Consider the following 24,777-nt stretch of genomic DNA (forward strand, 5'->3'; position numbering starts at 1 on the left):
AAAGAAAGAAAGAAAGAAAGAAAAGCCAGGCAACATTTGGCATTCCTGGGCCTTCAGTGAGGCTTCATTTTTTTTTGTTTTGAGTGCACCTAGTTGAGGGCGTGACCAAAAGCCCAAGCTTGCCCCCACCTTGTACAGGCATAAGTCCCCACCCATGTGCCATTAGGGAAGTCAGGGGTTAGGTTCCTCCTCAGGAACCCAAGTATATAGCTGCCTGCAGAGAGGATCTGCATCCCATCTGCTCTTGTAGTGATTTTAAGCTCACTGCAGAGTCCTTTTTGGAAGGTCCCTACATCACCAGCTTGAGGGCAGATGGCATTTGCAGGCAGCCTCAGCACCTTTGCACTAATAAGAGAGAGCCAGATTCACACAATTGGGCTGAAAGGATTCATTCTCAGGAGCAAGGCCAGGCAGGAGGGTCTGTCATCCCTACGGTTCCCCAGCTGGGAAGGAACGAGCTGTAACACAGGTTAATGCTTCAGAGGACTCAGGTTTTCTGGGCTGGTCACACAAATATTCTGCACTGCACTGATGGAATCTGGGCACAAAGGGACTGAAGTAGTTTCATACTTTTGCACGCTGGCTGTAATTCAGAACCCTGAAAAACTGCTCATTCATAAAAACAAGGATTTTTAAGGCCAGAAGGAACCACAGTGACCACCSTTGTGAGGCTTCTTGCACAACACTGGGCGCAAGTTTCCACTGGTTACTCCTGCAACGTGTCCRTAACGTCTGGCTGAGTTAGTGTGTCTGTTTTGGAAAGATAGCCATCTCGGACCGAAACATTTGTAGCCTTAGGGGATCTAGTAAGCGACAGAAAATTCAYCACATCCTTATGCAATCCCAATAGCTAGTTACCTTACTCGTTAGCAAAAAGAAAGGTGGTCTCTACTCTAGTCTGATTTTGTTCATCCTCAACTTCCAACCCTTGGATCTGCCGGTTTTGGTGGGGAGCTGCCTGTATGTCCGCTTTTGAGGACCACATTCCTGAAGTTCACRTGTCAGGATATAAAAGTATCAACAATGAATTTCCTCTATTGCATCCAAATTTGGGTCTATCTAGCCTAACACGGTTCCATAGGCCAGTAATGTCTGTTTCAGAAGGTAGTTTATAAGTTTTTTTGAGGGGGAGGGTGTTCAAGGACATCCTGAGCAAACCTTTCCTGCCAGTCTTTTTACCTAGAACATCATCTCTGGCTAGAAGATTTTTTAAATTCTTCATTATTATAAAAAATCTGAACATCCATGTTATCTGTAAAAACATTCTATTTTTTGCCAYGCATCACAGGAAGTGCTTGAGCTCAATAACAACATATGGCAAAGAGTTCCACAGACTTAAATACTCCTAAATGTGGAAGAATATCATTTATCTGTATCATGGGTCTAGCTGGAAAGATGAGCCCCACACAAATCAACCCGGTGGAACAACAGAGAACATAAAAGGGCAGCAGTAGTACCTGGAAATTAGGGATAGGGTTTAGTGTTGGCAGCCAGGCTGATCTTGGGTTCTCTTGGTAACGGAAAGGGCCATTAAACGCCTGAGTAATGGCACTCAGATTGAAGGCACACACTGCTGAGGCAGCTATGCTGTTTCTGGAATAGGCAAGAAAAAAAATCAATTTAATCATTAGACCACTGACATTTTCATCATAACACACATCAAACTCTACTCAAATAAAATACATGTAAATTGCTAGGTAGAAGTACAGTGATACCAGTCYCACAGGGAGTAAAAATAAATAAATAAATTGTAAAACGCAGATGGATTGCATGACAATTTTGAGAATGAATTTTAAATCTGTTTTTAAACTGTCTGTGATTTAAGGGCCACAGAAGCAGTTCTGACATGAAAGGTGAATACAGTTTRATTTGCATGGATTATTTGTGTCTGGTTTTATTTTTTTTTTAATACCCCATCTATATTGATTGATTACAAACAGCCTAATTTTTAATCTCTTGGTATGTCTCAAGGTGAAATTCCGTTTCGAGGGGCTYCAGAAATCTCCAGCAAAATATATCCTCTGATATTTTGATATATTCATTTATATATAAATGCAAAATCCAGACATGCATGCACACAGCGGCAGGGAGCGGGAGGGAGCGACAGCGCACAGCAGCCTGGCTGTTTCAGCAGCTCAGCRCTCGAGAAGGTCTTGCTAATACGTGGGCGCCTCCGTTTTCAACGGCCACAGCTCACTTCTTCGCGTTCCCCGCTGGGAACAGCATCTGTCTCGGGCAGCCTGCTCAGCACGCACGCGCCGGGCAGGGAAGGACGCTCAGAGCAAACGCCGCCGCAGCAAGGACTGTCTGGAAGGGAATTTGTTCCAGCGACCCCCAGGCCGCCCGCTCCGACCCACACGTGGATCAGTCGGCCTTCGCCATCCCATTTCAGTCCCAGAGGACACATTTCTGCAAGGTCCTGCAGGGTTCGACTGCGTCTCCTGGATGGCGATGGCATCTCGCAGAGTCAAGTCCAGAGAGAAACATTTGCTAAGTAGTAACCTGAAACTCAAAACCTGCTTCCAGCCCTCCCCTTTTCCTCTTTATTTAAAGGAAAAAAAAAAACTATTAGAGAGAACGATATCAAAATAAAACTAAAAATAGGGCTAGCACAAGAGATTCACTAGTCACGGTACCTTTTAAATAACCTCGGTCTTGCTGTACATATCTTGCTGCTAATTAAAGAAATCTGAATTCTCTGAAAAGAACAAATCTTTGTCACTAGACTAATAATTACCCTCTCTCACACAAAAAAAGCCTCGCTCCACAATTCCAGGCAGGAAAACAGAAGGACCGATTCTTTCACAGTATTTTTCTTTAGAGCRATACAAGGTAAAGAAGAACTTTTTGCTTTGCCTTCCCCTGCTCGCCCCCTGCCCCTGCCCCTTCCATTCCCCGAGCGATGGAGTAGCTCCCTTCGAGCGCGCCGAAGCCAGGCGAGGCGAAGCCTCTCCGCACGCTGGCGCAGGCCGTGCCCACAGACGGCTAATGATGGATGACAAGTGAAATGCCTTGAGGCACACATGGAAAAAAAAAGAGAGAGAGAGAGAGAGAAAGAAAAAGGAAAAGGAAAAGGCAAAGAAAGAATCATCCCCTTCAACTAGCCTAAATAAAGTATCTTATAAAAAAGAAAAGGGTTTTTATAGAGCCCTGCTAAAGATTCCACAGGATAGCYCTTTGCCTTTGCTAAGGCAGAAATGAGGGATGTTTTCCATGAAACAATCCTATCTGCGGCCTGACACATTTCTCACCTCCCTATGAAAAGTTTGATCCCAATCTCAAACCAGTGACATTAATTTGTGCACCTGCCCCTGTATTGCACTGACGTGAAGCACAATCATCTGCTTTATTTCCACTTGCTATCTCCTATGATTAACTAGGTGGTTTAGGAAATAGGTTAAGCTCAAGAAGGTTTTAATGTAGTTTCAATGACCTCGAAGAAAAACTTTAATAAAAACTTCTTAAGTATTTCACGAGCAGTTTCCCCCCAAAAAATGATCTTTCCCACTGACTTTGCTGGATATAATACAACAAGCAGCAATAAATCTAYCTGTGGGTTTTTCCACAGCCGAGTTTGACACAGACTAATATTCCTTTGCTATAAGGTGACCTTAACCTCACCAAACATGAGCCTTCAAAAATAAATATACTTTTAGAAGTATAACAAACAATCACACTTTTGTGGTGCATCAGTATTCCATTATAAAGGTACTCAGACGGGAGCATACATCAGCCCTCTTTGGTATGCGGAGCTCATGCAGCATGATATAAGTCCCAGTGGAAGTTAAAAGAATAATTACCATTATTTCTCCAGTCAGATGACAAATTGGAACACTTTTGCTTTGAACTCTTGAAAGAACATCATGTTGTAGACCCAAAATGCTACTTGATCTAACTTCAGCTATTATCAATAACTCATCTCTTCAATTACACAAACATTACATATTATATTGTCCTCAAAAGCTACAGGAGAGAACACCTGTAATGCAAGAGTGATTTAAGTATAATTCAAAGGAGAGAGGGACAACTCTCACCATGTTTTAACAAACCTGGGAGACAGATACAACAGAAGACAATTATTCCAACCATTGCCAGCCTACACCTTCCCCCTTGTATTCCAAAAATTGTATCAAGCTGATAAATACAGTAATTGCATCAATCATTGTAGTCGCCTTTCCAGTTTCTGGTCTTGGCTGGATGAATCAACAAATGGATGAATAAAAAGTTATGCTATGGCACAAAAGCCCTTCCTGATAAAAAAGTGTCATCTCATATGCCCAAAGTTGTAGCCAGGTTTCCTTTTAATGCTCAGGAGGTTTGGCTAACGTCCTTTAAATGCTTATAAAGAGTGATTCATGTTCCTTTCAAATCCAGGACAGATTTTTCGCAAAGTCCACAGTGGAGGCTCCCAATCATGTTTACTCTTGCCAGTTGCTCCCCCATTGGTTGATTTTTGACAATGTTGGCAATGGTAGTGCAGAAATAAAACATGGAAGATGGATGAGGGTGGCCAAAACACCCATTTACTTCTTGGCATTTACAGAGTGAGAGTAATATACTGGTTCTGTTGACTCTAATAGTGAAACTCCCAGCAGTGCTTTAGCTCAAAAAGCTGGGGCTGATGCTTTGTGACTGGAAGATCTGAAGCTCAAGCTGAGTGTTTGTCATGTCTAGTAACTAACTCAGATTTTCATTCTAGTTTATATATCAGAATAACACCCACCCTAGAGAACATGTATTATTGAAACTCAATATCAGACAGACCGGTTATAACTTGAAACTTATCTTAGCCTTGGGCTTTAGAGAAAAACTTATTTGAGTTTTCCTGATTTAAAAATATACATTATGAGTTTTCTAATATATTTTTAATTAACTCCTCTTCTCCTTTCTGCCTTCACAGCTACACTAAATCATTTCAATTACAAGTTTTTTCAATATCAAGCCATGAAAAGGTGATTATGAAGTTTCAGAATTCATGCTTTTCCCTCAGAGTTCAATGCTGCTTTTGATTTGTGGACCTGAAACACTTTGTAGCAGAGGCACAGAACCATTCAGAAGTGTCAAATGCTGTGCAGCCCGCCTGATCTTGCTTCTATATGGTGCCTTTATGCTGATTTCAGTCTTGGCCATTGCAATCCTATTCATCTCTTTCTCCTCCTTCCAATCCCTCTCTTCCAAGCATACTTACCTGTCTGTTCCCTGAACCAGCATGGATGTTCAKGCAACCATGCAGTAACAGCATCCAGGCAGTTAACCTGACTGAAAATTATTATTTTTTTCTATAGGCTTGGTCTGATACCAGCTCTCTCAACTACACAAGTAGCATTGCCACTACAAAAAGTCAGAAGACTGTAGCAACCCAAACTTAKATCAAGTTAAGTTACCCTAAAACTGCAGTGTTGTCATCTGCCCAAACTTATATCAAGTTAAGTTACCCTAAAACTGCAGTGTTGTCATCTTTTATAGATTCTACAACCATCTAGAAATCTATAGACCAGGGGTTAAAAACACTGGGTTAAAGCCACAACGGATAACGCAGATCTGTCTATCCCTTCCCCTTAACCAAAGGATCTTTCAAAAAAATGATTGTCCAGACTGCCTAACAAATGAGGATACTCTCAATTTCAGACTGCTGGGGATAGAAAAAGGGCAGTAAAACCAGCACAACTTACACATTAGTGGTGAAAACACCATAAATCAGGTCTTGCTCAGGAAGGTAGAAGGTGCTTTGCAATTCGTTATAATAGAAGGGGATTTCTCCAGCCCGGGAGCAGTTCAGTCTGGCCTTCATAAAAGTTGTCCATGTGTCCTCCAGTAGAAATCTTCCCCCAATGTCATTTTTGCAAACCCTTGCCACACGAGAATACACTGTTTTCCCACAGTCATGTTCTACCGCATTCTCGCGGAAAAAGAAGTAGGTGAACAAACCAATGTCGTAGGCAGCAATAAAATTAGGCTCTGAAAAACAAACATGTGAAGAGATTTATACGGGTCAGAAATCAATCCGTGCTCACTGACTCACCAGATGCATTGCACCACCACCAGCCCCCTTTGCAGAGGCTGTCAAAGTTGGGACCAGAGGGAGTTCTCAGTCAGCAGAGGACATACAAACAGCAGATCAGAATAATGACAGACAGGGATATAACGCTAGTTCCATTTTTCAGATCTTGGAAAGACCTCATCATTTTCCCACTTCAAYGGCAAAGCTGCTATTGCAGCAACACTTTGTATATGTAGGATTATTCTCTGTACCTATACTCATTTTACAACATAAAGCCTTCCCATTGGGTTCCTCCACCTATTCACTTCTGAAATGCACCTTACGTTAAGTATGCTGCTTGCATCTGCCCAATTCCCTAGGCTGCTGTATTGAAACATTCAACCTATTCTCCTAACRCAATCACATCTGGCTTTTATCATGAAGCTTTTCCAGCTTCTAGGCACAAAAGATTATCTTCTGTCCATAAAACAAAACCACACCACAAACTGACAGTATCAAAGCAAGCGCTCCTTAATTCTTTTTTTCTCCTGGAATTGTTATTATTTCCATAAGAATTGAAAAGAACCTGGAATTGATTTGAAGTGAATATTTTAACTGGGTATTAAACAAGGCTTTAAAGTGTACAGTCTTTCATACCAACTTTGGCAAAGGAAAAAGATTGGCCAATGAATAATATTTGACTAAACAACAACAACAAAAACCTGTTGGTTTTATAGGGTGCTTTTATAATGTTCACTTCTGAGTAACGCTCGAAGCAACAAGAAAAAAAATACAAAATTCCTTTAATGCTGCAGCCTCAGAGTGAAAGAAGAACAGAAGTCGGTGGAGGGAGGGGGGAATCAGATTCTGCTGCTGCTGCAAAGCAGTTCTAGGAGGCAGAACATCATACACAGGGAGAGGGCACTGCAAAGCATCTCCAATCAAACTTGCTTATGAACAAATTGTAAACCTTAAAGGGACTGTTGCGATCACCAGTCTGACCTTCTGTCTAACACAGACCAGAGAATTTCACCCCATAATTCCACCATCTGATTCCACAAATAACAGTTGAATTAGATCACATCTTTTGAAGTAGACCTAATATTACTGGATAATTTCACGTGATTTCAAATCCATCACTTTCCTCAGAGTCTTGTTTCAGTGACTAAAACCAGCCCTGTTAGCAACCTGCACTTCTTTTCCATTTCTCATTAGCTGGTTTCAGCTTCCAATCATAGGCTCTTGTTATGGTTTGTCTGCTAGATTAAAGAACTTTATCCTATCAGAGATCTTCTCCTGATGTAAGTACTTCCGTATCATGAACAAATCACCTTTTTTCTGCTTTTCAGAAAGATAAATAAGTTGAGCTCCTTAAGTCTCTCACTGTGAGGCAGGCTTTCCAAACTTCAGATCACTCTATGGCTCTTTTCTGACCCATCTTCAAGTTTTCTACTTCTTGTTGAAAAATGGCCATCAGAACATGATGAAATATTGACATATCCCCAATACTGTACATGCTTATAAAGCCAAAAATCATGTTAGCTTTTCTGACCAATGAGTAGGAACTCAGTTTCTGTCTGTTCTTCTTTAAACTCCGCTGCTCCGATTTGACTTCCTTCTGAATTCTTCGTTCTTGTGCAGACAGGAGGCACTTACTTTAAATGACTGTATGGGAGTCGTGTCACTTCTTGCTCGAAACATCACAGTCTTGCCTGATGACATCCTTCTCTTACACCTTCTGTTTGCCATACTGACTTCAGCCTATATACAACTGTCTGCTGAAGCCTAGTTCAGTCTCTTTAAGCTCAAGAGAGTGCACACTTCCAATGCTCATGCATTCGATGACTGAAAGGTCATGAAAGCCAGTGGAAAGATTCTGAACATCTGGCCAACTTATATGGGCTAAGGGAGAGAGGGAAAATATGGGGTTTCAGTCACTACACACTGTCCAGCCAAGATGTGCTTTGCCTCAGTCAGAAGATATGGACTCCGTGCAGGAATTATTAGGTGAAATTCTATATTTTGCTTGATGCAGCGTATTATCACACTGTGGTAACAGCCACTTCTAATAGCTATAAATCTGCAACAATGTGGCTTTACACAGAATGCAACTCACTCTGAAATTCAGTTTGGGACTGAATGGAAGTAGAAGGTGCTCAGCACTGTGCAGAATTGGGTCAGCAATCTGATGCTCTATATAAGTTGGGTCTGATCTTCAAGTCTTTGAGTAGTTTTCTTGTGAAAATGATGTGTTTGGTCATCTCACAAGACAGAGACATAAGTATGTTAAGCAGCCTCTAAGACCCACTTTCTATACTCTAAATCTACTACTCTGAAATCCTTCCAGGCTATTTTAAAACTTCTTCTAAGCTGCATTGATTACTGCACTGGAAACCCTTTCCCATCGTAATTCTGGATTCCAATATGGAAACAGAAGGAAAGATTTACAAGCCTGCCAAGTTGACTTCAATACACCTCTTGCTCAGATATGACCCACATGACTTTACCATTGAGCCATTTGGAGTTGTATTGTGCTGTCCTAAGTGGGGGAACATTTCCAAGGCTGCGGTAAATAGCAGGATCCCGTCCAGAGAAATCAATTACAGTTGCAGCATACAGCTCTCCTCGTGATGTAATCACAGCTGTCGAGTTATGACGGGGGTCGTACGGGCACCGAGCCACTCCATTAATTCTGTCAACGATTTTGCTAAGATTTCCTACCTGCATTTAAAGGGAGAGAGGAGAGAGTTTAAAGATCAGTTGGCTTTCTTACTAGTACAGAGAATTCAGTTTACTCAGGAGTACCTAAAAGCAAAGCTCTGATTTAAAAAAAAATAGGCAGCTCTAAGAAAGTAACGCCCAGGATGACTGTAAATTGATCATTACATGCATCATATGCCAATGAARGAAGCTATGCCTGAGGCTCACTGATCCTATGACTTTGTAAGGAGAGTAATCCCCTCCTGAGAAAACCTGTAGGATCCAACCCACTCAGTGTAATCAGCAACTCCTGCTGCTAGCACAGGTTACCAGTCTTCCATAGATGCTTCCTGAATGTATATTGGCATAAAAAAATAAAAATAAACATTGTTCTGGACTTGTTCCTGCCTCCCTTGAAGCCAAAGGGAGTTTTGACATTTATTTTGAAGGAAACATCTAAGTATTCAGCTCAGGAAGAGCTCACAGCTAAGCTCTGTCTGTGTGCCCCATTTTCAACAAGACAGCCAAGGTTTACACAAGCAGCACTTTGCCCAGATCCAGCTCATCTCTAACATGTTTTTTTGCTCCTCCTCTGCACACCCGCTGTCCCAAAAGGGCCTAAGGAAAAAAGCTAAAACAACTGCAGAGCAGCTGTATTTGGAACATACTCTCTGCACCCACGATGCCCTGCCAAATGCCTGGCTTTCCCCAGGGTACGTATCCAGCCCTCGTCCTCCTTCCTCCCCAGCCCTGCGAAAACGGCAAAACAGACCTGTCGACTGGAACACACGGGCGAAAAGGCATTGGTACCGCAGGTGAACACCTTCTTGCCATAAACAATCAGCACCCGGACGTAGTTCTGGCACTCTTCCTACAGGGACACAAGACCGAGACGGAGGCTCTTTACTGTCGGGTTATTCTTTACATAAAAACGCATTTACCTGTACCACAGCCGGAAACCACCTTTGTTAGGCCTAACCAGGACGAGGATTTGTTGCACCAAGTGTTGCAGCAGAGCCCACCTCCAGGGAGCCAGCAGCCCCAGGAAGCAGGCCCGATTTGCTGGTTACTTCTCCCAGCATAGCCCTGCACACACAGTCTCTGGACAGGCTGTTCTCCATCGGGCTGACTCTGAGCTAACTACACAAATGGCTCTTTCTGTGCTGGGCTTAGCTTGGAGGAGGAATTCTCCCTCTCTTCACGAGGATAGTCCTGACCTATTTTTCCCAGTAATGCTGCAGCGTTGACAACGTAACCCAGACACAAATCCCAGCGGAGGACAGAGACTCTGCTTACACTATTACACCACCTTCTGTGCTAGCAGGAAAACAAGGAGGAATTTCTGCTCTAAAGACTAGGTTGGTCATGAGAATCACTTGCTTGAACAGACTCCTACTCCCTGCCTCCCGTAAGGATCATGYGCTCAGGAGTTTCTCCTTCAGGCCAGGCCAGTGAGGGATAGCAAATCCCCTCTTCTCAACCGCATGACCCCTCGCTGTTATGAACCGGCAGCTCCTGCAACATGCCAGTCCCCGTAAGTGCGGGACTCAATCACTCCACGATGGGGTAGTGGGGACAGCACAGGGATGCAGGTGGGTCTTCCCAAAAAGCTCCTCGGAGTTGCTGGAGGATGCCACCGTCTCCCTCTCACTCTACAGCCTTGTATCCAGATGCCTGCAGATCGCAAGTCAGGCCAGCTGACCACCGGGGATGTTACGCAGGGGGGCGGAAAGACGCTGCGTAGGGCAGCGCGAGCCCCGTGTCCAAGCCTCATGTGCGGTGCAGAAGACCTGACAGACGCCGGCCCCCAAGGCTCATATTGACGGCCCCAGCGAAAGATGTCCCATGCGCCAGGCACCAGAGTGCCTGCGCTGGGCTCCAGCTCAGCCCTCCGCCTCAGAGGGAAGACCAGAGCCATGGCTCATGCCTGGCACCCACAGGGCTCCGAGGAAAGAAAGTCAGTTATAGTCTACTGTAAACAGAAAAGGAAAGCTGTGAAAAAATAACAGCCTTGAATGGGTTATGCTGCCTGCTTTGTTTTCCTCCCTCCAATAGATCATAATTTGCCACTAAGCTGAGCCTACAGCTGCAGACATCGCTTCTCCTCCCGTAAGCATCAATCGCTCTGCGAGCTTCCCTGTCTCACAGCGCTCCACACTGTTGATCATTTCCCTGAAGACTTCATTTGCAAAATTCAGCGGTGTAAAYATACTCCATATCATCTGGAAATCATGCTGGATTAAGTGCCATCTCCTTTCATTTGCTGTATGGAAATCAACTTGTGAAGGATGGCATTTAGGGAAAAGCCACCAGTKTTAGCCACAAACAAGTGACAGCACAGGCACAACATTTGGGGGCTCACTTCGAACAGGGAAAAATCACAGAACCTGAACTTCAGAGCCTGCCCAGGAGCACTCACCCAGACCCAGCAGAGCCTACCGAGTGCCACGGAGCAGACATCGCCAGCCTTAACTCTCAGAAGGTACATTAGGGATCAGATACCTAATGCTTGGCACCCAGGAACCAGACCTTAAATTCATAGCTGGATTGATCCAGCACTTCGTATTTCAGAAGCAGATCAGTTGCGGCTGTTGTGCACCATCYATCAAAGAGGACCTTGAGAAACAAGGTCCCACTTGCGGCGTGCTGAGATTAGAGGTCTTACTCTTGATGCTTCCTTTGATAAGATGAAGGGCTTGCCAGCCTATCTTCCCTCTTCCTTCGTGGTTATACCACACTGTGTGCCTAGTTACTTACTGCACCCTGCCTGAGGGATGTCTGCATTTCATGAGTGGGTGAAGTAATGCCTGTTTCTGCAGATCATAGTTATTCAGTCCCACAGATTATTGGGACCACTACATACTTAACTGCAAAGGACCAGAAATTCTTGAGGAGGAGATGCTACAAGAAGTAACATATAGGCTCTTCTCTCTACAAAGTTTTGATTTCAGAATATGATTAAGATCTGGCATCTAATCTAGAATGCAGCTCTGTATCCAAATTCCCCACAACAGAAGAGTATTCACCTGCTCCTCCACCTCTTCCAACTTTYCCTGCTTTGTGCAGAGTCTGAACTTTGCATCTGACCTAAACCAGCTAAGGTCATGTACACTGCTGGACTCTTTCCTGCAGAGATACTTCAATTTTTTGCTAAATAAAATCCTATTTTGCAGCAATCTAAAATTCTAATTTGCAGAATCCTCCTCTTTGCACAGCACTATATTACAGAGTCCCAAGCTTTTATTTTTATAAGAATTCTCCCAGTTGAGTAAACAGTGCATAAAAAAGAATTTGTCTGTGAGGCCATGCTGGATGGTCTTCTGGAGTCTGCAGGCAGCAGTGCATCTGTTGCACACTTTACTCCAAGACACAGCAGCCCAGGTTGGTAAAGATGCTGGAAGCTGGTAAAATGTTGTGTTATTGTTGCTTAATCAAGCATGGTTTTATTTGTACTCATTCAGTCAAAAGCAGAGGTTATTTATTGAAACAGGAGAGATCATACTGAGCAAAGATTGCTGCTGCTGCCTAATCCTGTACTAGATTATTTCATCTGTGACTTCCAGCCCATTCCCAAATGTGTTAGCAAAAAGCATAGTCAGGATGGATGAGACGTTTGATTGGAAATATTTGACAACTGATACTTCTCACAGAACTGGATGCACCAAGCCCACCAATTATTTCAACAACTGTAAAAGGCAAAAAATGGAGTAACCAGCAGCTGTTTTCTACACTGCTTAGATAATGATGCTGCCAGCTATGAGCCATATCCAACCACAGGTATTGCTAGGAATTAACTGCCTAGACTCTGAGGGGGTGTTTCATTGGCCTTGCCTTTCTAAAGATGCTAAGAGCACTCCACACTTCTGCAGGAAGAGCAATGATAACATGTTCTTTCCATCCACGAGCCTCAAAGCAATTTACACAGCATTAACTAATGTTCTGAAACAGATGTGCATTATTTTCCCTGTCTTCTCAGCAGGGTAAATTGAAACACAAAAGTGCAAAAGGATTTGCCACGGTGACACACTGAGTCAGAGGAAATCCTGAAAGAGAAAAACAAACATTTGACTACCAGTCCCCACCTCTCTAACCTGCCTGGCCTTAAGAGGAATCCAGCGCTCATTGGTATTTGTCGTTGCTGTATCCGTTGTCAGTCAGCTCAGTCTACGAAGGCCTCCAGCAAAARCAAGGAAGAAGCTGAACCACTTAYATGCTCCAGCTTRCAAGATTTTTCTCGAGACATTGTCRGTCAGATTTACATCAGATCCCCTTTTCTATCCTATTCTCAAAACAACTAGAAAGGAACAACCTCCCCTCTGTRTTCTTTAAGCCTGGATTTGCTCGGAAAATCATTCAACACGCTGCTCTCTACAACAGTTCATAGCTGAGGCAGCTGGTTAGTAATATGATCTCACAAACAGAAAATAGGAGCTCTTTAGTGCAGGTTCTTCCATGTGGTTGAAAAACTTCAACTGTGCAGGAGGCAAAATCCAGTCGGATTTTAACATAGTTCGAAACTCTGGCAAATTTAAACTCCAGCTCTGTCCAGATGAGACGCTATTTGGATCCTGCTCTCAAATTATGAAGTAGCCAGTTAAATCTGTATATGATCAGTCTGCAGGTCTCATCACCAGAAGATACTATTGGGATCAAGAGACTGAGGATTTAAACAAAGAGGGAAGACTGGATATTTATATGGTTAATGAGAATAACCCAGTTATATTAGCYGGGATTACTATTAAATTTATGGCAGAGTTGATAAATCCTGCAGTTCACTGCCAGATTGTTAAGTATATCTCTGWTTTTCTCATGAATTTCATGTTTGCACTTTGGCATTCTTGCTTCTTCATCAGAATTATCTAGCACTTTCTCCTTTTTGGAGATAAGGCCTTAAACTGAACAGACCATGTTTTCCTAGAAAGCCAGAGAACTGGACTTCTAACGCTCAGCTCCGCAGGGCACAGGGTCTCACTGTAACTAAGAGAACAAACTTTACTGACGTCCATCCTCTCCCCTCTTGCAGTTTTGTTCTCTTCGGTTTAAGTCTRTTCTGGTTTATTTCATTTTTTGTAACATTTAGCATTGAATGGGTCTGCTCTGTGAACAGTGTAATGCGGTGGCTAAGAGCAGAGCTCCTTCTAGCACGTGTGGATGTCAGGCTGCTTTGAAAGCACATTTCAAACCCCAAAATGAAGTGTGATACCCTGTTACTCCGTTTGTGCGGACAGACCGGCAAATGGAGGGGTTGCACTCCTGCTGGCTCTGGTTTAAGGTAAAATTCAAAAAGAYGTTTTCAGGATACCAAGAATAAGCCAGCTGTAGGTGCTTCTTGAGTCATTTCATCTGTCATCTCTGGACATGGGGGTTCTGAAATGTTATAAGCCCTTAATCTCATTGTACAGATGTATTTTTCTTTGAAAGTCTAACTGAATATAGACACTGCTCTAATTGGCCTTTACTTTGAGTAAAATCTCTGAAGTCCTGTTTTCAGATATCTCCCTCTTAATTCTTTTTTTTTAGATAACATTGTTTCATCATATACCAAGATATTTTAATCATAGATTAAAAATGCAGTTATATGCTACATCAGGATAACAGATGTTTCAGATGGTCTGTTGCCCTCAGCATAGAAACACAAACTCTTCAGAAAAAGAGAACTCATTTARGGTTTAGGCTAGGGTTGGAGAAAGGAGAAACGGATAAAACTTGGCAAATACATAGTTATGACCTTCCTGTAGGGCTACGGATTAATGAAAATAATTTCACACAGCATGTTGTTAATCTGCAGAACTCACTGCCAAGTGATCACTAGTGTCAGATGATAGTAAGAAAAAACAGGTAGATGGGAATGTATATGGCGAATAAGGACATCTAGAGTTAAACCAGCAAGTTTTATTAAAAACCGATGAAGACCTGGTGAACGGTAACCCCAAGCCTGCCTGTCCTTCCCAGCTATATCAGCAGGGGCAGRGTATTACCTCTCCTTGCAAACCTGGCTCCTCCTGGCTACCTTAACACTGCCTTAAAAAATCCAGACAGTGCAGAAGAAAGGAATCCTTGTTTCAGAAGATCTACCATGATGGCAGGTTTTCCCCCACTGAAGTAGACCTTCCACATTATTCTGGAGCAGCCAGACTTGGCCAGCACATATAGGGCAGGAGAACCCATTGCTCTGCCTCAACATAATTATCGGGACTATTCTAGCCTGCCAGAAAAGAAAGTCAGAGCCACATTGGAAGTCATTTTGGGGTGAATCAAACAAAATCAATCACTGAGGTGATAATGCCCCTGCTGCTCTACCCAGAGAGGGCTTCTGCAGTGCCAACAGCCAGATTATTCCTGCTGTCCAGACTTACAGTAGAAAGAGACAGGATTTCTGTCTCTACACTGAACTAGGAGGCCACATCTGGATGCCTATTATTTGTAAGGGGCGCAGAGATTCCCCGCTGCCCTGGAGTCCCAAGGGCACAGCCCCTGTTTGACGCACTGTCACCTGCAGGCTTGAAATGGAAGATTCTTCCATTAGCCTAGCGATCTCTGCACCATACCCAGTTAGCTGGGCTTAAGTCTTAAGTCCAGCTTCAACCTTGGGCTGGGATTTCTTTGTAAACTCATATGTATTGTAAGAACTCCTTGCATGAGGACATCATCCAAGATCAGGAAGAAACTATACTGGTGGGACAGCCAATAGCTGGACTGCTTATGAGCCRTTTCTCTTCGTTGTCTGTCTTGCTCCAGAGCCATTGTATGGCATCATCTTTCTTCTTGCTCCTGCACTACTGAGAGCTACACAAGCAAAGCTCTTAAGACAGCATGTTGCAGACCTGGATCATTGCCTTCTTCACAAACGGTTCCCATTCACTCTTTAAAATGACAGTGTGCGGCTTTTGGAGAGTTACCAAATAATTCTACGTTCAGCCAAGAGAAAGCCTGAAGTACTCAAGTTTAGAAAGCCGCAACTCTCCATATCAGTCAAAATTCCTTAGATGTGGTAGATATGGACTGTTATACAGAGACAAACCAATTAAAAACTAGAAGCTGAGCTATTTCTAATGAAATTAAATACATATTGACCTCGTGGGACCTCTTCCCCTGCCACTCCATCAATCACCCATTTTAACTACACCCTCTGGGTGAAATCACTTGGAAGGCAGAAAGAAGGCAGGATGACACTGGTTTTGTTCTCTGCATTGTCTACCAGTAAGGTGGGTGTTTTCAGGGGAGGATTTTAAGGTACTGATTAGGAAACAGGATTCAATTATTAAATGCTGCAAAAATATGAATAATTACTAATGGAAGCCAGCATGGATCTATAGAGACATGGAAAATAAAGCAGATGCAATTCTTTGAGGAATTCACAAGCTTTGGCTGATAAAAGTAACAATATAAATGAAAGTCTTTTCTGAGGTGTTTAAATCCACACGACATACTATAGAGAATTAATTTTAAAATTAAGATCACGAACATATACATTAAATGGATTAAAATCCAATACATTACTGGACTAAAAAAAAGGCTTCAGTGAGAAATGTTTCACAAACTTGAGTTTCTAGCAGGGCTCCAGGAGGTATGGTATAGTCCAATATGAACATTTTCCTCAGTCATAGCTAACAAACATCTGTGGATAATCCAAAGGTTAGGAAAATGACAATTAACAATAAGGCCAAAATAGTGATATATGCCAGACTAGTTGGTGAACTGGGCCCAACAAAATACATTTTTGTAAGATATTATACATTAAAGAGCAAGGAACAAAAGGGCTCTATGTACAGGCTGGGAGATCAAATGCTGAAACTAGCACCTGTGAAAAGGATTTGGTGGTCACAGTGGCTAGGCAATTCTGCATGATCTCTTATGACCGAAGAGCTTATGAAACTGAGAGGTATATGAACAGAGGAGGTGAATAAGAGGTGGAAAACTATTTTAATCACACTCAGATATTAGAGAGATTGACAAGGGAATACAGGTGAAAAATCAGAGTGTGCAGAAAACAGACATAAAAAGTACTCAAGGGCAGTAGAAAAATTACTTCAAGCAAGAGGCTTGAAGAACTCAGCTTTTCAGTTTATCAAACAAGCATAAGAATTGACTCGATAAGAGGATATAAAAATAAATATTGGTAACTAAAGGGCTCTTTAACCAAGCAGAGAAGGGCAGAACGAGACCCAGCCAGTCCAAACTGAAGCCGGATTCAAACTGGATATAAAGTGCACACTGTTAACAGTGAAGGTGACCAGTCATCAGAGCAAGCTAGCAAAGCACACAGTGGGATGCCCATTGCTTGAGGCCTTCAATTCAAAACTTCCTGCCTTCCTGGCAGTAGCCAGGTGTAATAGCCAAATACAAGTTGTTGAGTTCAATTTAAAAATGAGTAGGTGAAATTTATGGCCAGAGTTACATAAGGTGTCAACAGAAATGATCTAATGGTACCTACTAGCCTTAAATCTGGGATCCAGACTTCCTATCCCCCTTCTCTGTAGCCAACAGGCGATCAGAGTAACCATCATGCCATAATAACTATATTTCTGTGATGAAATACTGAACATGTATACATTGTGTGGCTTTAACTATTTATTTTCCTTATGGTAAAGCTCTAGGTATTTTAAGAAGAGATTTTCTAGGCAGTGGAAGGAATCTGATTTAGATACTCAACAGGCATAAGAATGAAGGGAAATAAGGCATTTTAATACACCAGGTGGCTTTGAAAACCTCACCCTAAAAATACATGTATTATTAATGGGCATAGAAAATGGATCAATCATATAACTTACGCAGACTACATTGTGAATTAATACAAGAGCCAAAGGTCCTCCTTATTTCTAACCTCCATCACCACATATCTAAGTGCCTGACAATCCATAATGTATTTATCATCAAATCATCTGTACAAGGTAGAAAATTGCCATTCGTCAAGTTCTGACAATGCAGAACGGAGGCAGACAAAGCCCTGGCTCTTGCAGCGCCCCTGCACAGCAGGAACAGAAACACGCACGTTAGTGCTGTCCTCACTTGCTGCATTCACCCAGCCCAGGGCAGAGATACTGGGTCAGAGCTGGACTTACTAGCTAGAGTAAAGCTCTTCACCAGCTGGCTAAGCTCTTTATTTTTTTGCAGTTAATGCTAAGTCGTTCCTCTGCAATGCAATGAATAGTGTAGACTCCCCAGCAGYGACTTGTCCGTGGACACACACAGGTTAGAAAAGATACAGACTTGGGAGATCTGAGTTTAGTTAACCATTGCAGAATCCTTCTGCCTTTCTTTGTAGCTCTGTGTCCTCTCGTTAGATTTTTAGGCAATACCTTATTTGCCATTAATTGTAAGTCAAGAAGTGTCTAACACTCTGATTAMTTATTGTTCCTCAGAACTGCACACCCAGGACCACTGCGCCCACCGAACAAATTTAAGCGCTGGATCGCAATGTGCACGAACTCAGCCGTTCAGAGCATTATCCTCCTGAAGAGTTTGGCAAACTCTCCGCAATGTGAAGAGGCAGCAGCAGCAAAGATGCTCAGGCCATTGCTTTCCTTTGGCATGACAATAAAAAAGATAAATTGAAACTATTSTAGAACGTGTTCAGCCAAGTGCATGGAATCTCATGTAAGGTTTTATCTGGGGTTTGACAAAATAATTCTGGGTTATAAATTCAAATACTTCATGAACAATGGAATACTATTTAAGTCTTACAAACTTTGCAATGGAAGAATAGGGCAAAACCCTCTCTTTATAGTACAGCTTTAAAGGAAAGAAGAAATTCACAGTGTCTTGGGGTTTGGAGTTTTTGAATTCTGTCCATCTTCACTTGGGTTCTTTTTCTAGTGGCTGGCCATAYTTGATGTTTACCTAACCTAGCCCATTTTGCCTAAGAGGATCCATGGTGCTTTCCCGAATTATATAGTCCTACTGGATCAGAAATATCTGCAAGCTTCAGACTTGTGGGATAGAAGGTCTTAGTTCAAACACTTCTTGCTTTAAATTGTAGTTTACCAGATTGCACCTGCCTCCTGAAGAACTCTCTGATACTCCACCTGAAAAGAATTGCTTTGTGCTAGCAGATTAAAGTCTCATGTTCATGAGATTTACACAAAGACCAGGTCTAACTGCAGATAAGCATCGAACACAAGCCCACGTGGCTGAACTCCAGCAGCTCACTGCTGAGTACTGAGACTACTGAGGCTGACCTGACTGCCTCAGCCCCACTGCACAATATTACTTCTGGTTTGACACCACTCTGCTCCTTGACGTATTACAGCCAGAGTCCCCTCCAGCACTCAAATTATTTTTAAATTTCATGCAGTGCAAGTCTAATAAATTGGACGGGGGGGCTTTGAGATGGCTTGCTCTGTGGTGCTCACACAGGTGTGGTGACAGCTCTAAAAGGTACAGATTCAAAGACTCAGGTTGGTGTTAGATGCTCCCTGTGTTGGTTTCTGAAGGAATGACGCAAATAAATTTACCCACAGTATATCTCTTTAGCAAAGCAAAACATACCTCAGTTTTTCCTTTACTTTGACAGGACCGCCTGGTGTCTTCATCTGAACCCCATGCTGTTGCCTGAGAAACCAAAAAGCACAGGTCACATGATAGTGCAGCAAACCACCGTACCTGGAGACTCCCAAAACAAGACTGAGTATCTCCAGCCAACTTATGCAGCCCAATTTACAACCATCATTGTGACAGTAAATATATCTCATTCCCACTGTGCTCACAGTGCACACAAATGATAAATAGATGAAATGTCCAGAGGTAGAAATACCTAGAATGTTAACTGAGAACAGACTTTAATTTACATGGAAATACAACTTCTGATCATCATTCAACTGGAAGGGTCTAAGACACAACCCCCATAGGCTAAGCCCTTGCCTTTTCAAAGAGAGAGAGTGTGCAGCTCTCACCAAGACAAAAACCTTCCCTACAGCAAAGCCCAGAAGTTCTGTACTTATCTGCTGGTGGCACACTATCACCTTCTAAGTAATCATGCAGAAAAGTAGGCAGGACAAAATGRTAACAGGGAGCTGAAAGGCCTAACTTGGAGAGACAGGAAGCAGGGAGAAAGGGATGGCAACTGGTGACACAACAGATATGAAGTCAGATCCTGAGGTGGAGTAAAATGCATTAGGGTTGAAAGTACTTTTGATTGGGCTGCAAGGCCTTGACCAAGGGCACTCCGACTTCTTCAGAGCAGAGAGACCTCTTCCTTCACAAAAAAGTCAATCCAGCAAAACTCTGTCAGACAGAATTCGAATTCCTAGGTTTAAAAATGTCAGCAACACACCCAACCATTCAGTGTCCTCTGCAATTTTSCTTCCTTCAGCACTTTTTTAAAATAGTGGTAACAAATTCAAGCAGGTATTGTTAGCCAGAGGTGAAAATACACATAAACTTCCAATCCATACTATACACAATACATCATTCTGAGTACAAGAAAAATAGCTCTGCTACATACAGAAAGACCAGGCTTGCAAGTTCATATATAGACTCAAAACTGCTCTAAAATAGCCAGGAGTTCTTTTTTTTTTTTTTTTTTTTCTTTTTTTTTTCCTTTTTTTCCCCAATGCATTATCAACACAGGAAATAGCCTTAAAGTTTCGTCTGGATCTGAACTTTTCTTGAACTTTCTCACTACAGCCAATACATCTTTTTAAACATTGGATTTCCATAAAAATTGTCCCCCTGATACATGATAAATACTGCTTGTTGCAGTAGGAAGATGGTAGTCCAGTAARAAGGGCTGAAATTTCCCCCTCAGTAAATAAATAACTGCAAGAAGTATCACCACCCAGGAAATCCACTTACATTAAACATTTGGAGGAGGGATATTGGAACCTCACTTTGAAAAACTGTATCTTGTGTATTGTTAGTTGAGCATTCAGTTCAGTTTGGCTTGAAGTAAGGCCTTAGAAGCACATGAAAAGATCTGGTGGGAGAAGGGAACAGCAGAGATCTTTCTGTGGGAATTGGTTGGGAAATACCTCCCATGTACTGTAATCCAAGCCAGGCTGAAGGCCAAAAGCTTGAGCCTCAGAAGTGCTTTTGTGAGAACTGAGATAAGTCTTCTCTGGAAAGGATCATGTCAGCCACATCCTGAGAGGGAATACGTCATCAGAAGAGAAAGCTCATTCTGATAAACCATTATAGTAGCGTGAGGAATTTTGACTGGTGACTCCCAGGGATCCTCAACATCTGCAGAATCATTACTCAGCAGCATTTTGATTCTCAGTCCAGTTCTGGCCACATCCATCTAACCATAGTATTCTTGTTCCCTGGATCATTTTTTGACAAGCTTAATACAAAAACTCCCCATTAGAGCTTATTAGGTGGCTCTTCTTTCCATCTTAAAAACAGGGACACAGCCCCAGCTGACCCGGACTATATTTGACAGGATAAAATGAAAAAAAAAAAATCATTGGTTACTTCAGCAATCGGTGTTGTTTCTCAACAAAAGCTCTGCGTCTTCTGGGACTKTAGCAACCTAACAGAGCAGAATTCAGCCTCCTAGGGGACACCTAGCTCCTCCTGCCAGAYATCTGCACCACAGAGCTTCCAGGTACATCCCAAACAGCTCATGTCAGAGCATTTATGCCTCTAGCTATGTTCTTAGTGGTGAAATAGTTTCTTTTACTAAACTACACTGCCCTTCAGCTTTTTTGAAGCACCATCTTGATGAATTGAGTGATAACAGAAGTTCTTGGTGATGGCCCAAATTATGGGAACATGTTGTTTATGACTGCACCATTACTCAGTGTGCATTTCATTAGTTATGAGGATAATTAAGCAATATAGCAATCTCAAGCATGTTYTACAAGTCCCACACATGTCTTTAGAAGGGCAGGGAGGTATTAGTTTGAGGATTGAGTAACTCCAGTGACCTCAAGTGACTCAAAGACAATAYAAATGACCCAGCAGTGCAGAACATCTTCACAGAATTTCACAGAATCAGTATGGTTGGAAGGGACCTCTGGAGATCATCTAGTCCAACCCCCCACAGCTTTCCTGTTGCTGGTTCCACTGGGGCTTCAACCCAGGACCTTCAGCATGTAAAGCAGATGTGATAACCACTACACTATCCCTCTACTTTTGTCAACAGTAAAAATACAATTGCAAGGCCARGCAGCTAATGTATGTTTAAATAATTGTACTTCAAGGTATCAACATGCTCCAGTCAGACGACCTGCAGCCCAGATAAATCTTTCCATTGGGCTCCCAGGAGCCCTCGCACATCTGCGGTCACAGTCTTTGGGCTGGAACCCCTGAACTTAAGCAGGCTGCAAACTCTGAGCTCGTGGCCTTTGCATGAGTTTTCTAACCCTCCTGGGTTTCCTTACTTGACTAATCATCAGGTTTCCTTTCAGATTCAAACTTCACACTCTTGTCATCTCTGTTACCTTGGGCCTCTTCATTCAAACTCCCTGTGCAATGCTGGTGCTCTACTTCATGCATGTCACTGGTATGTACAACTCGAGTTGCTCCTTCCCATAAGAAATTTTCTTCCTCTGTCTTAGATTCATTTTGTCCTAGACTCAAACTACATCCCGAACATTGGGCAGAGAAGCCTTCAGAAAAATCTCTCTTTTTCTTGGAGAACATCAAGTGCACAAATCGTATTTGTAGAACTAGTTCAGCTGTGTGTGCCCAGAGTTTTCACAGCAATATAGGCATGCACTTTCAATTTCTTTTTACTGCTGAAAGCTGACTCTGCACTCCTGATTGAGGTCAAACCAATCACACATTTCTGGTCACCACACTGAGTGATCATCCTGAATTTATCACTCATTTTCTCAGCTGTCTGAGCCATTTAAGTTTCCCAGCTCCAGAAAACTTGTCTGGGATTATTTCTATACCTCCTGCTACATGTGTCAGTCAAAAGCAGTAGAGTGGACACCTCTGAACCCACGTGGCAGTAAAACAACTTTCATGGCACGGATCATGGAAAACAGAGCCTGGATAAAGATGTGACAAAAACTAGTAGCAAGTCTACATATGAACATGGGACAATATGCTTTCTCCTAGTGGCTTTCCTATCTGCCACATGCCTAAGCAACTAAGCAGACACATATTTAGGATGTCAGGGTGACAGGACATCAACATCTTCCCTTAACTCCTTGCCAAGAGCAACCCAGCTCCTCACATTACCCCCTCACAAACTCTCCAGCATCCTTTCTCTCATGCAATTTCAGAAGAAATGCAGAATTTCTGTCTCCCATGCAACCACATGGTGCATGTGCAGAATATGGGAACCTCGGATTCATATGCCATACAACTGAAACAACTAGCTCAGGAACGCAGCTGCTGTGTAAGGYAGGAGCCATGCAAACCATGAGCAGGACTGCCCATCCAGCCATGCAGAGAGGCAGCAGAGCATTAGCAACTTTGTCCCTGAACMGAAGCTGCCATTGAATGTGCCTTCTATTCAGCATATTTGCATGAGCATCTGCTTCTTCCCATCTCTACTTATTTCTGTTCTTGWGTTCTATGCAGACAGATTTTCTTGAAAAGGAAGGGGGAGAGGGTATATTTCTGCATCTTTAGGAAGTCACATGAAGGAGAACAATCAGCGGAGATGCATTCAAACCACTGCGGATACATGGTGCAACAYTGGCCAACTATAGATTAACAGAAATGGGCCAAATGGGTCACAATGGCAAAGTGTGGTGCAAATCTGAACATTCAAATGTCATGCTCAGATGCAGAAAGAGTAAATGTCTTTTCTAATAAATTATGAGCATCAAAGTTTGCTTCCTGTACAAACTGCAGATCAAAAGTGATCTAGAAATTCTATGCTGTCACATCAGTTATTCAGCGCACACTGCTGAGAAAAGCTTTCTAGATACATTTATTTAATTACCTGCACTACCTGCCTGTTCCTAGGAAGTCCTGTTGTCAACAGTCATGTGCATCCCCAAATGCTGATGTGGAAGCCTCCTCAACTTTTATGGACCAGATTTTACATTCAGGCCAGCAATTTCTAATTACTTCAGATACCACATAGGAATTTAGTTGATTAAGCATATGTTAATCCCCGCACTGCACTTGTACAACAGAGGTGCGGTTTTCTTGCTCCAAATCAAAATGCTGTTTTAAAAAAGAAAAGTGAAGACTGGAAGAGAATAAGCTACATGCATTTTTAYTGGGTAAATTAAACCCATTTTTAATTTCTAAAGTCTCTTTATGGCAATCCTATCCATCTGTTACCAACCTCACTTCCATTAGACAAGTGCTCCATACAAGCTACTGGCAGCCCCACGTGCCTGCAGACAGGCTCAGAATCATGTTGTTCTCTCCTATTAAGGGAGAAATGTGTAACACAAAACTTACACTGTTTATGATTGGAAGTGGCTGAAAGAGCAAGGAGAGGCTGACTGAAAAATAAATAAATAAAAAAGGATTGATTCTTCAAGACGCCCAGCATTTCCCCAAAGGTACCGAGCTGCCCAGGTTCCTGCTAAGGTCAGCAGAAGCAGAAGCAGTGCGATGTGTCAGGGTTCAGGTCCGYGGGGACTGCTCACGGCAGGAACTTCCATTTCCATCAGCCCTCCGCAATGCACACAGGAGACTTTTCAATCTGCCCAAGGGGTAAGAGGTGATTTTGGTTCTGCACTTGAGCCGTGTAGGGCGCCCGGAGCAGACGCTGCCAGTCACATAACCCTTTGCTGAGTTATACAYGAAGAAGGGAAGGCAGGAGGCGTTGTGATATGACAGTTATTGTGCACCAGAGACCCGAGCTGGCAGAGTCATTTCTTTYCCTGCATATTTATTTTCATCTTCTTTTCCAACCACTGCACAAGGCACTAGTATATTCACTGGAAAAAAGACTTGCTCCAAAAGCAGCTTCCTCTAGTCCTTAATCCAATTCAAAATCTCTGCATTTCTTATTTACATTTTCAAATTGTTTTTGGATCAGCTCATTTCATAGAAAGGTATGGAAAATTTTCTCCAGTTCTGGGRAGACAGGCACATGGAGGGGCCATATTTCTGCACAGCATTTAACATCCACTCACTTCAATGGAAATAAAGCACATATTTACATACTTTACTACCTCAGGTTAGTTTAAGCCGATACTTAAGGACTTTGCTAAATTGGGTTGCAGATCAAGACCTTT

The 24,777-nt window shown here is 42.6% G+C and overlaps 1 protein-coding gene across 3 annotated transcripts in view; it reads right to left on the bottom strand.

The window, feature by feature from the left end:
- SEMA5B (semaphorin 5B) overlaps window positions 1-24,777 on the bottom strand; it is a 185,624-nt gene that overhangs the window by 61,118 nt on the left and 99,729 nt on the right. For all 3 annotated transcript variants that reach the window (XM_085311013.1, XM_085311014.1, XM_085311016.1), the window contains exons 5-9: window positions 19,169-19,231; window positions 9,453-9,551; window positions 8,488-8,701; window positions 5,673-5,958; window positions 1,458-1,593 (exon numbers count right to left, since the gene is read on the bottom strand). In XM_085311013.1, the coding sequence (XP_085167139.1) occupies window positions 1,458-1,593; window positions 5,673-5,958; window positions 8,488-8,701; window positions 9,453-9,551; window positions 19,169-19,231 (798 nt within the window). The remainder of the gene's footprint in view (window positions 1-1,457; window positions 1,594-5,672; window positions 5,959-8,487; window positions 8,702-9,452; window positions 9,552-19,168; window positions 19,232-24,777) is intronic.

This window comes from Rhea americana, unplaced genomic scaffold (genome assembly GCF_003343005.1).
Source record: "Rhea americana isolate MKP2758 unplaced genomic scaffold, rheAme1 scaffold_33, whole genome shotgun sequence".
Taxonomy (NCBI): Eukaryota; Metazoa; Chordata; class Aves; order Rheiformes; family Rheidae; genus Rhea; species Rhea americana.